Genomic DNA, 13447 nt, shown 5'->3' on the forward strand with positions numbered 1-13447 from the left:
GGATTTTGGGCAGGAGGTAGAAACGGGCGGTTCGGGGTTGTGGGACTATGAGGTTGGAGGCGGTGGATGGGAGGTCCCCTGAGGTGATGAGGTTATGGACGGTCAGGGAGATGATGGTTTGGTGGTGGGGGGTGGGGTCATGGTCAAGGGGACGGTAGGAGGAGGTATCTGCGAGCTGGCTTTTGGCCTCAGCGGTGTAAAGGTCAGTGCGCCAAACTACTACTGCGCCTCCCTTGTCAGCTGGTTTGATGGTGAGGTTGGGGTTGGAACGGAGGGAGTGGAGGGCTGCGCGTTCCGAGGGTGAGAGGTTGGAGTGGGTGGGGGGAGTGTGGGAGTTCAGGTAGCGGTTAATATCGCGGCGGCAGTTTGCAATGAAGAGGTCGAGGGCAGGTAGGAGGCCAGCACGGGGTGTCCAGGTGGACGGGGTGTGTTGGAGGTGGGAGAAGGGGTCGTCAGAGGGTGGGTGAGGGTCTTGATTGAAGAAGAAGGCACGGAGGCAAAGGCGGCGGAAGAATTGTTCAGTGTCACTCCGTGTATTGAATTCATTGACCCGAGAACGTGTGGGAACGAAGGTGAGACCTCTGCTGAGGACTGATCTTTCATCCTCAGAGAGGGGCAAGTCTGGAGGGATGGTGAACACACGGCAGGGCTGGGAGCTAGGACCTGGTGTGGGGCTGGAGCTGGATGTGGGGGCGGGGTTAGGCCTGGGGGCGGGGACAGAGGTCGGCTTGGGGGCGGAGTTGGACATGGTGATAGAGACCGGCGGGGGGACTGCCCCGGACGACCCATCGTCTCAGCCTGCTCCTGCCCAACCGAACTCATCTCGGCATACCTCGACACGGTCCTGTCCCCATTAGTCCAAGAACTCCCCACCTACGTTCGTGACACCACCCACGCCCTCCACCTCCTCCAGGATTTCCGCTTCCCCGGTCCCCAACGCCTCATCTTCACCATGGACATCCAGTCCCTGTACACCTCCATCCCCCATCACGAAGGACTCAAAGCACTCCGCTTCTTCCTTTCCCGCCGTACCACCCAGTACCCTTCCACCGACACCCTCCTTCGACTGACCGAACTGGTCCTCACCCTGAACAACTTTTCTTTCCAATCCTCCCACTTTCTCCAAACAAAAGGAGTAGCCATGGGCACCCGCATGGGCCCCAGCTATGCCTGCCTCTTCGTAGGGTATGTGGAACAATCCATCTTCCGCAACTACACTGGCCCCACCCCCCATCTTTTTCTTCGCTACATTGATGACTGTATCGGCGCTACCTCGTGCTCCCACGAGGAGGTTGAACAGTTCATCCACTACACCAACACCTTCCACCCCGACCTCAAATTCACCTGGACAGTCTCGGACTCCTCCCTCCCCTTCCTAGACCTTTCTGTTTCTATCTCAGGCGACCGAATCAACACGGACATCTACTACAAACCTACCGACTCCCACAGCTACCTGGACTACACCTCCTCCCATCCTGCCCCCTGTAAAAACGCCATCCCATTCTCCCAATTCCTTCGTCTCCGCCGCATCTGCTCCCAGGAGGACCAGTTCAAAATACGTACAACACAGATGGCCTCCTTCTTCAAGGACCGCAATTTCCCCCCCGACGTGGTCGACGGTGCCCTCCACCGCATCTCCTCCACTTCCCGCTCCTCCGCCCTTGAGCCCCGCCCCTCCAACCGCCACCAGGACAGAACCCCACTGGTCCTCACCTACCACCCCACCAATCTCCATGTACAGCGCATCATCCGCCGTCACTTCCGCCACCTCCAAACAGACCCCAGCACCAAGGATATATTTCCCTCCCCTCCCCTATCAGCTTTCCGTAGAGACCACTCCCTCCGCGACTCCCTTGTCAGATCCACACCCCCCACCGACCCAACCACCACTCCCGGCACCTTCCCTTGCAACCGCAGGAGGTGCAACACTTGCGCCCACACCTCCCCCCTCACTTCTCTCCAAGGCCCCAAGGGAAACTTCCATATCCGCCACAGATTCACCTGCACCTCCACCCACATCATCTACTGCATCCGCTGCAGCCGGTGTGGCCTCCTCTATATTGGGGAGACAGGCCGCCTACTTGCGGAGCGATTCAGGGAGCACCTCTGGGCCACCCGGACGAACCAACCCAACCAACCTGTGGCACAGCATTTCAACTCCCCCTCCCACTCCACCGAGGATATGCAGGTCATTGGACTCATCCACCGCCAAACCACAACAACCCGACGGTCGGAGGAGGAGCGTCTTATCTTCCGACTGGGAACCCTCCAACCGCAGGGGATGAACTTGGACTTCACCAGTTTCTTCATCCCCCCTCCCCCCACCTTGTCTCAGCCGGATCCTTCCAGCCCGGCACCGCCTTCCTGACCTGCAGTCTTCTCCTTGACCTCTCCGCCTCCACCCTACTCCGACCTATCACCCTCACCTTGACCTCTTTCCACCTATCACATTTCCAACTCCCCTCCTCCAAGTCCCTCCTCCCTACCTTTTATCTTCTCCTGCTGAACACTCTCTGCTCATTCCTGAAGAAGGGCCTGTGCCCGAAACGTCGAATCTCCTGTTCCCTGGATGCTGCCTGACCTGCTGTGCTGTTCCAGCAATAAAGTTTCAACTTTGATCTCCAGCATCTGCAGACCTCACTTTCTCCTCGAAGATTTCAACCTACTGCGAATCCTCTTACAAGGATGCCTTCCTTGAAGAAGCTCTCTGCCTCTCTCTACAAAGATCTCAGTGAGTCCCTCTCTCACTGCACACCCCAGGTCATAACATCTTCAGTGGGCCTCATGCAAAGCAATGCTGAAAATTCCTGCTTTCTATTTATATATTTGGGTTAGTGATGTTATTTCCTGCGGAGAAGTCACTTCCTGTTCCTTTTCTCAGGGGGTGAGAGGTGGCGTCTAACTCAATGTGTTTGTTGATAGAGTTCCGGTTTGCACAAAATACCGTGCAAGGACTGTAACAAACACTACATAGGACAAACAGGCAGAAAACTAGCCACCAGGATACATGAACACCAACTAGCCACAAAAAGACATGATCCTCCAGTACTCCCTACACCTGCCAGCCTTTCCTTTCACAGGAATATACTGTCTCTGGCTATCTCAATTCTGAAGGCTACTCATTTTTCAGCTGTCCCTTTACCTGCGACCATCTGCCCTCAATCAGCTTTCGAAAGTTCTTGCCTAATACCGTCAAAATTAGCCTTTCTCCAATTTTGAACTTCAACTTTTAGATTTGGTCTATCCTTTTCCATCACTCTTTTAAATCCAGTAGAATTATGATCGCTGGCCCCAAAGTGCTCCTCCACGGACACCTCAGTCTACCCTGCCTTATTTCCCAAGAGTATGTCAAGTTTTGCACCTTCTCTAGTAGGTACATCCACATACTGAATCAAAACATTTTCTTGTACACAGCTAACAAATTCCTCTCCATCTAAACCCTTAACATTATGGCAGTCCCAGTCTATGTTTGAAAAGTTAAAATCCCCTCCCATAACCACCCTATTATTCTTACAGACAGCTGAGATCTCCTTACAAATCTGTTTCTCAATTTCCCTCCGACTATTGGGGGGGGTCTATAATAAAATCCCAATAAGGTGATCATCCCTTTCTTATTTATCAGTTCCACCCAAATAACTGCCCTGGATGTATTTCTGGGAATATCCTCCCACAGTATAGCTGTAATGCTATCTCTTACCAAAAACACCACTCCCCTTCCTTTCTTGCCTCCCTTTCTGTCCTTCCTGTAGCATTTATATCCTCAAACATTAAGCTGCCAGTCCTGTCCATTCCTGAACCATGTTTCTGTAATTGCTATTATAAACCAGTCCCATGTTCCTAACCATGCCCTGAGTTCACCTGCCCTCCCTGTTAGGCCTCTTGCATTAAAATAAATACAGTTTAATTTATCAGTCCTACCTTGTTCTCTGCTTTGTCCCTACTTGCCCTGACTGTTTGACTCACTTCTGTTCTCAACTGTACCAGTCTCAGATTGATCTCTTTCCTCACTGTCTCTCTGCACTCTACTCACTACCGCAGACTTACTGTATGGCCACACTTAAAAATATACACTTATCTGTTTTTCTGTGCTGTGACCGCGCCCAAACAGGTTCCTCGCAAGATTAATTGTGAATTTCACTATTTGTTAATTTTCCCAGACACTCTCCAATGTCCAGCGATACATGAATTCAAACAGCAAAGACAGTAACTGAGCAGGTTCACTGCTGTGTCAGTTAGCAGTGTGGGTTTCTCTCACAATCTCACTCTCTCACTCCTGCGCTGACCTCGCTATGGCTGCTTTGTCTATTCCTCTCCCTTTTAAAAGTGCTGTTGTTTTGACTTTTTTTTCTCCAAAGTTCCAAACCAATGCAACAGCATATACAACAGTAATTGCTGCTCCTGGAATTCGAGGAAATCACCTCCAACACCTAAAACACCTCAAAAAAGGCACAGCCTGTTACAGCCAGAAATATTTCCCATCCTCCATCTTGGATTACGCAGAATCCTGCAAATAAATTTTATTTTGTTTAAAACTAAGTGGGTAGGCCAGCTGCATCACTCCTGGAATATCCACTATAAACTGCTTAAAATAACTAGCAAAAGTTAAGGTCCTTGAAATTGTTTGAAGAGGGTCTGGCCTCATCCAGAACAACAAATGCAACCCAACTTGAAAGTAAACAGTGGAGAATTCCAAGAGATAAACAGGCAAGTTTCATTCTGCCAGAAAATATTACTGAAGTGTTACACTAGCAGGCAGGTTCTGGCTGTGCACAAAAACTAATCTTATCCTCACCCAGCACACATGAGCTGAGATTAGAGTGACAAGCCTTGACATCAAGGCAGCATTTGATATGACGTGACATCAAGGAACATGAACAAAATTGGACTAAACAGGAATCGGGGAAACACCATGGGTTGGAATCATAAACAGCTCAAAGAAAGGTGTTGAGGGCAATCATCTCAAGAGAAGGAAGGGTAGCAAAGCCATGGGAATATACCTCCACATTCTCCACCAAGCCACTTACCACACTGGCTTGGAGAATATATGGGCCATACTTTCACTGTTGCTCAATCAAAAACCATATTGCATAGAGACGACAGTTCACCATTACCTACTCAAGGCAAATGAGGATTGGCTTTGTCAACAAAACTTACATCCCATGAACAATTTTAAAAGTCTGTAACATTTGTAAGTCAGAAATATTATAACGATACAAGTAACTTCATCCTGATTTCTTCTACTCAGAGCTGAAAGTTTACAAGCTCTGCTAACTCTATTAATGGTTATAAAGTCAGATATGCAGCATGGAAACAACCCTTCAGTCCAGCTTGTTCATGCCAACCAGATATCCTAGACAAATCTGGTCTCATGTGCTAACATTTGGTCCATATGCCTCTAAACACTTCATATTCATATGCCCATCCAAATGTATTTTAAACATTGTAATTGTACCCCTTTCCATCACTTCCTCTGGCAGCTCATTCCATACATGCACCACTCTCTGAGTGGAATACTTGCCCCTCGGGTCACTTTAAAAATCCTTCCCCTCTCACCTTAAACCTATGTCCTCTAGTTTTAGATCCCCCCCAACCCAGGGCAAAAAGTTTGTTTACTTAACCTATCCCTGCCCCTCATGATTTTAGAAACCTCAATGGTCACCCCACAGCCTCCGACGCTCCAGGGAAAACAGCCCCAGCCTATTCAGCCTCTCCCTATATCTCAAATCCTCCAATCCTAGAAACTTCCTTGTAAATCTTTTCTGAACCCTTTCAAGTTTAACAACATTCTTTCTGTAGCTGGGAAAGCAGAACTGCACACTGTACTCCAAAAGTATCCTAACCAATGTCCTGTGCAGCCACAACACGACCTCCCAACTCCTATACTCAATGCATTGGCATTGGCGAAGGTTGTTATCAAGATAACAAGATATTGTAGCCAAGTTTAACTTTTAGATGATCTAAAAGTTAAACTAAAAAAAAAAGCACTTCTTTTAACTTTGGAGTAGGCTATTAGACACAAAGATAGTCTAATTTTCAAAAGGAATGCTGGGACATTACTCTGAACAAAGATTCATCTCCAATCCTCCGCGCTTTGCCTTTAGTTCCAACTTAAAAGTGACACCTTGAAGGGAAAACAAGTCATACATTGCTTACCATCTTTTTGTTCCCCATCTTTTTGTTACCTCGTTTTGGCTTTATTTCTGGAGAAGGGAAAAACACAAATTTCAATCAGGGTAGATTTGGCCACAGGGGAACTTTAGCCCCAATGTCATACTTAATTTCACAGCAGAAGTTAGTCTGTGGGTACAAGTAACCAAGGCTTGATCAATGTATCAGATTTGATGCAGCTTTAATTTCTAAGACGGGGGGGGGGGGGGGGGGGGGGGGGGAGGGAGGGGGAGGAAGTAAGCAGTAATCTGGTAGCTCCCACATGCAGCAGGGGCACAAATCCAGTTCTGGATCACAATCCAGTACTGTTACTTTTTTCTCCAGTTACTCCTCCTCACACAACCATCAGATTGTTACCTTAACTCACACTCCATTGTGTTCAAACTTGACCTTCACAAGACTCTTTTGGTAAATTTTGTATAATTTAAGGGAAATAATTTTTGATATAACCTAAAACAAAGCAATATCACTGGAATTCTTAAGGCACAGAACATTACTATTGGACCCATTAAGTCAACATCCTTGCAAGTTTATTTCCTGCAAGGGCTTATCAGTGTCCTTTTGAAATTGTCAATCATCTCCAATTCCATCACAATTTTACATAGTAGGCTCCAGGTCATTATTACTCCCCATACTCCCCCCTGTCTATCACGTTCAAAACATTGAATCTGGAAATACCTGGTCCTTTTCTTTTTGCCGATCTGGTCAGGGATAATAACTTTATAAACTATTCCCCTAGCCTTGAACGTTGCAGAAAATCTCTCATTCCTGGAATAATTCTGATCGGTCTCCTTATACCTCTCTCAAACGCATTTCCATTTTCCCTATATTTTTTCCTTTAAAAAGGCAAACTGAGAACTTATTATTTTACACAGCACATTGAATTGCCTTTTGGCAATGTTGGGCACAAGACAAAAACTGCCCAGTCTCCTCTGAAAACGTGCAAAGAGATTCTTCACACTACCTTAAAAGAACAAAGAAGCTTTCAGCTAATAAATTCATGAGAAGAACCCGACACAAAATCAACAATGTTCTGACTTGAGGCGAGACCTACAATTAAGTTTATGCTAACATTTGAAAACAGAGTAGAATAAATATTATATAATCAAGCACTTCAAAGGAAAATGCAAATTCTAGTCTCTGTACTTTTACAGTAAATAATAAACTTAACCATAAGCTTTAAGCATAAGACACAGGAGTGGAAGTAAGGCCATTCGGCCCAAGTCCACTCAGCCATTTAATCATGGCTGATGGCCATTTCAACTCTACTTAGCTGTACTCTCCCCGTAGCCCTTAATTCCTCGCAAGATCAAAAATTTATCAATCTCTGCCTTGAAGACATTTAATGTCCCGGCCTCCACTGTGCTCCAGGGCAATGAATTCCCCAGGCCCACCACTCTCTGGCTGAAGAAATGTCTCCTCATTTCTGTTCTAAATTGACCCCCCTAATTCTAAGGCTGTGCCCACAGATCCTAGTCTCCCCGCCTAATGGAACCAACTTCCCAGCGTTCACCCTTTCTAAGCCATGCTTTATCTTGTAAATTTCAATTAGATCTCCCCTCAACCTTCTAAACTCTAATGAATACAACCCCAGGATTCTCAGCCGTTCATCGTACGTTAGGCCTACCATTCCAAGGATCATCCGAGTAAATCTCCACTGGACACGCTCCAGTTCCAGTATGTCCTTCATGAGGTGTGGGGCCCAAAATTGGACACTGTATTCTAAATGGGGCCTAACTAGACCTTTATAAACTCTCAGAAGCACATCGCTGATTTTATATTCCAACCCTTTTGAGATAATTGACAACATTACATTTGCTTTCTGAATCATGGACTCAACTTGCAAGTTAACCTTTAGAGAATCCTGGACTAGCACTCCCAGATCCCTTTGTACCTCGGCTTTATGAATTTTCTCACCGTTTAGAAAATAGTCCATGCTTGTATTCTTTTTTCCAAAGTGCAGGAATTCGCATTTGCTCAGGTTGAACTTCATCAGCCATTTCTTGGACCACTCTCCTAAACTATCAATATCTTTCTGCAGCCTCCCCACCTCCTCAGTACTGCCTGCCTGTCCGCCTAACTTTGTATCATTGGCGAACTTGGCCAGAATGCCCCCAGTCACTTTATCCAGATCATTGATATAAAAAGTGAACAGCTGCAGCCCTAAAACTGAACCGTGCAGGACACCACGTCACCATCTGCCATTCCGAAAAAGAGCCTTTTATCCCAACTCTCTGCCTTCTGTCAGACAGCCAATCCCCAGCATGTGTGCAGGGTTTAATCTCAAGGCAGACTAAGAATGATGCAAGAAGGAAGGATAACTTAGGACGTATTAGCCTAACCTCGGTTGTAGGTAAAATTGTAGAACCCATCATTAAGGATGAGATTTCTAAATTCTTGGAATAGCAGGGTCGGATTAGAACAAGTCAGCGTAGATTTAGTAAGAGGAGGTCGTGCCTGAGAAGCCTGTTAGAATTCTTTGAACAGATAACAAGTAGGTTAGACCAGGGAAACCCAGTGGATGTTATCTATCTAGACTTCCAAAAGGCCTTTGATAAGGTACCTCATGGGAGGCTGCTGAGTAAGATGAGGGCCCATGGTGTTTGAGGTGAGCTACTGGCATGGATTGGGGATTGTCAGTGCTAATGTGGACGACAACAACTGGATTTTCTCCCTCTCGCTCCAATATCCTTTCAAGTCAGTCGGAGATGTCCTGCACCACGTAGACAACACACCATGCAGGACTCCCATGCCGGCTCGCAAAGGATACTATCTGTCCCCCTAATTATGGAATCCCCTATAACAACTACTTGTCTTTTTGCTTCCCCCTCTTGAATGGTCTTCTGCACCATGGTGCCGTGGTCAGCTCGCTCATCCTGTCCACAGCCCATTTGCTCATCCATACAGGGAGCAAAAATCTCATACCTGTTGTACAAGGTCAAGGGTTGAAGCTCCTCCACTCCTGAACGCAGAATCCCCCTACTTACCTCACTTACAGTCACACCCTGTTGTTCCTGATCACGAACTGAATTTGAATTACTTAATCCTGTGTGACTGCCTCCTGAAACAAAGTATCCAGGTAACTCTCCCCCTCCCGGATGTGCCACAGTGTTTGAAGCTCAGATTCCAGATCATCAATTCTGATCCAGAGTTCTTCCAGCAACCAACACTTGCTGCAAATCTGGTCACTGCCGTTCACAATGGGATCAGCCATTAACACCATTAAACTTGACACCATTCTTCACTGATGACCTGAAATTGGCTTTACACACCTCAAAACCCTTTCACGCAAATTTCAATTTTGAAAGTTAAAATCAACTATTAAACCACTGAATGTTTTACTCAGAAGTGAACATACAAAACAAAAATCACATTCATTATTCTTTAAACTGACAGAGTGTTGAGTTTAATGCCAATTTTGCTGAAGTTCCTGAAGTCAATTAGTCCACCTTCTGTCTCTGTAGATTTAACACCCATACATTTCAGTTTACAGTCGATTTTCTGAATCTGCAATCATTTGCGCCAAACCCCTCCACCCAGCACAGCTCACCTTCCTCTTCCTCCTCATCACTGGCTGGCACTGAGAGCTTACTCAGATTCTCAATCACATCGTCAACATCCTCATCCTTTTTCTTTTTGTTCCGTTCTTTTCTCTTATCACGTTTTTTCTTCTGTTGCTATTAAACAAGCATTGAGACGAAACAAATGGGTGGAAATCATTACAACATATAATGTCATTCAAAAATAAATAGTATTTGCATTTATAAAACACAGCATTTAGTGATTCCAGTATGTCCAGCTAGAATGGAAATGATCAATGACTCCACCTGATGGTCATATCTTTAGTCTGCTTTGCTGTAAATAACTACCCTTAATCACAAAACTTTGTTGATGAGGTAATGCTATTATTATTGGCAGTGTTTATTGTTTGGGCACAAATATTACTTGTTGCACTTGGAGCTGTGTTTTCGTAAAATGAAAACATATATAATGTCTGCTATTGAGTCCCAATTCAGATCCTACTCACGAGGCAACACAGCCCTTTAAATAGACAATTTATAAGAGCACTTCATTGCATTGTTGAAATACCCTACAACATTTTATACAGTGAATTACTTTTGAAGTGCTATCCTATATCTGTGTGCATGAGGAGTTGATGGATTTTATTGGTAACAGTTGGTAATTATATGGGTCACATAAGTGTACAAACTTTAAGTCCTATTTGGAGACAGTCAGTTGCAAATCTCACTATTGTTTCACTCCAAATATGGACAAAATAGCTCAATTTCAGATACGCTAAGAGTGACTGCCTCACACCATCACAACACCTGACCATGTATGGCAACATCCAGGCCGAGCAAAACTGAAGTTAATGGGAATCACTTGACCAATTGACCACGACTCTTCACCAAGGTTAGTGGATTATCTTGTGTTAGGTACTGTTATGAAGGTGTAGGTGTGTACTGTACCTTTAAGAGCGAGGGGAAGCGGGCAAGGATAACTGAATGCACAAAATGTGCTAAACAATTTAAAAATGTAACACTTGGTTGACACAAATAGCTGGTACTGTGTTGCCATGGTACAACAACAAGTTCAAATTCAGCCAGTTTAAATTATGCCCCAGATACCAAAATCTAACTGAATTTTACTTTTATTGTTTGGAATGACATCAAACCAATGAAATGATCTGATGTTTTGAAGTATAAAACCGGACATTTTGAAGAGTTAGGAGACAACAGTAAAATGCACCAACAAGTACAGACTGCTAGCCGAATAACTCTCTGAAAGGTACCTGTCCATAAGAAAAGTTGTACAGCAGAAAGACTGAAGAAAAGGCAACCCAGGAAAATGCAGAGCAAGATTTACAGCGGAAAACCTACAAAGGAATGGCAGGACTACCTTACGCTGAAAGACTGGAGCGACTGGGCTTGTATACCCTTGAGTTTAGAAGACTGAAAGGGGATCTGACTGTGACGTATAAGATTATTAAAGGATTGGACACTCTGGAGGCAGGAAACATGTTTGCACTGATGGGTGAGTGCCGAACCAGGGGACACAGCTTAAAAATAAGGGGTAGACCATTTAGGACAGAGATGAGGAGAAACTTCTTCACCCAGAGAGTGGTGGCTGTGTGGAATGCTCTGCCCCAGAAAGTAGTGGAGGCCCAGTCTCTGGATTCATTTAAGAAAGAGTTGGCTAGAGCTCTCAAGAATAGTGGAATCAAGGGTTATGGAGATAAGGCAGGAACAGGATACTGATTAAGGATGATCAGCCATGATCATATTGAATGGTGGTGCAGGCTCGAAGGGCAGAATGGCCTACTCCTGCACCTAATGTCTATTAACTTTGACAGCTGGCTGGATTTTGAGATGTGATTTTTCTTCTGTAAATTTTAATCAGGGTTTTTTTTTTTTAAATCAGACCAGTTTTGTACAGTGGGAGGTAAAAGATAGATTTAAGAAAAAGGAGTTGTAAATAGTTGTTGTTTTAATTATCTCTTTTGAATTTAAAGAATAAAATTGCTAATTTTTACTTTAAATAGTGAGATCTGAGATAATTCTTTACCTCTTGAAATTTAACAGATTACGGCTCGAGGTGAGCTTCTGTGTGTCGGGTTTAAATCAGCAGAGGGGTTTACCCCGTGTCGTAACAGTACAGTCTGTTCTGCTGTAATGTGTTTCTTCAATGTGAATTGGCTTTAATACGATTGAAGAATCTAGACCGTTATTCGTAGAATACAAACATCAACATCCATTAATTTCCCTTGATGCTGGACATCATTCTGACTTGAAAATATTACTGTTCATTTCTCATCGCTAGGTCAAAATCTTGGAACTCCCTCCTGAGGAGCATGTGCGAGTACCTTCCCCAGTGGACTGCAAGATTTCAAATGGAGCTCACCACCACTTTTAATTGGCACTTAAGGGGGTTAACGATAAATACTTATCTTGTCAGCATACAACATCTAAAGAAATGAGTAAAAGTCAATATGCAGACACCCAGATACTGATGTAAATTCCACACTGCATTCTTTTTCTGTAACTCCTTCTAACAGATGTGATTCCAAAATCATGACAACATGCCCATTACCTGCTGTTCTAGGATGACTGCCTCTTCTGCTTTAATTTGCTTATCATCAGCTGCCAGCTCCTCAAAGAACTAGTGAAAGAAAAAGAAAATAATCTCATGATAAATAAACTGGTCTGAAGATCATGTCATCTTAAGAAGCCACTATTTCTATAAAGTTTGAGGTCTTTCATGGCGAACAATATTAGCAGTAAAAAAGATCGGGTGTAAAAATCATGGTTTCTTACTGTGACAAAAACACAGTATAATAAACTTTTAATAGCATCATGGGCCTCAGTCATCAAAACAGGCTGAAAAGTAATTGAATACCAAACATGGGACAGTGGTGTCAGTAGGTGTAACTATAAGATTATTTAAGCTGCTTTCCAACATGGCTGGCCCAAGAAAGACATCTCAGTCAGCATTCAGGCATTAGTGACTGCATCTTGGTTAATGTTAACCCAAAATATGGATACAACTAGCCAACTGCCACTTCAGTACCTGCTCCCATTCAGTTCCTCCTCATGAATCTCTTCTCAACATTATGCCGCATCAGGGAAAGGAAACATTACCTGGACAATTTGTTCCAGGGCATAGTCACATCCCTCAGGCGAGATAGTTCAAAATTAGTCTGTGATCAGGGACCAGATGACATGACTGCAAGTGAAGCAGTACAAGGACATAGAATTGCTAAATAAAAGGGGCAAAAGGAGAGGAAATAAACAATAACTACCACGAGAGAATAGTTGAAGGAAAAACAACAGGGCTAACAACCAATAAGTCCCTTGGACCTAATGAGATGCATCCTAGGGTATTAAAGGAAGTAGCTACAAAAGTAGTGGTTACAACTTTTCAAGAATCCTTACAATTTGAAAAAGTCCCAGAAGGTTAGAAAATTGCCCATGAAACACCCAAGATTAAAATGGGGAGGGAACAAAAAAAAGGTAACTATCAGCCAGTTTGCTTAATGTTCTTTTCATATAAAAAGGAATAGCCCAGAGGAATTTTGAGAAAGACATTTTTTATAGAACCATTAGGAAATGACGTTTGCAGCATAATGCATAACAGAATCTGCACTGATTATCACATCCATCAGTAACACCCCCTTGATTGAGTGGTGACTTAGAGGAAGAGCTTCATTTATATGAAAAGCTAATCGTCAGATTAATTCTCACATTAGATGTCTGTTGTCGTTCTCATGCAATTTTCTAAG

The 13447-nt window shown here is 44.4% G+C and overlaps 1 protein-coding gene across 3 annotated transcripts in view; it reads right to left on the reverse strand.

Annotated features, from left to right (window-relative positions):
- Positions 1–13447, reverse strand: part of abcf1 (ATP binding cassette subfamily F member 1) — a 71486-nt gene that overhangs the window by 52242 nt on the left and 5797 nt on the right. For all 3 annotated transcript variants that reach the window (XM_087979453.1, XM_043678024.2, XM_087979451.1), the window contains exons 3-5: positions 12259–12327; positions 9719–9845; positions 6154–6200 (exon numbers count right to left, since the gene is read on the reverse strand). In XM_087979453.1, the coding sequence (XP_087835579.1) occupies positions 6154–6200; positions 9719–9845; positions 12259–12327 (243 nt within the window). The remainder of the gene's footprint in view (positions 1–6153; positions 6201–9718; positions 9846–12258; positions 12328–13447) is intronic.

This window comes from Chiloscyllium plagiosum, unplaced genomic scaffold (genome assembly GCF_037043375.1).
Source record: "Chiloscyllium plagiosum isolate Xiang-an unplaced genomic scaffold, Cpla_swu_hap1 HiC_scaffold_35, whole genome shotgun sequence".
NCBI lineage: Eukaryota > Metazoa > Chordata > Chondrichthyes > Orectolobiformes > Hemiscylliidae > Chiloscyllium > Chiloscyllium plagiosum.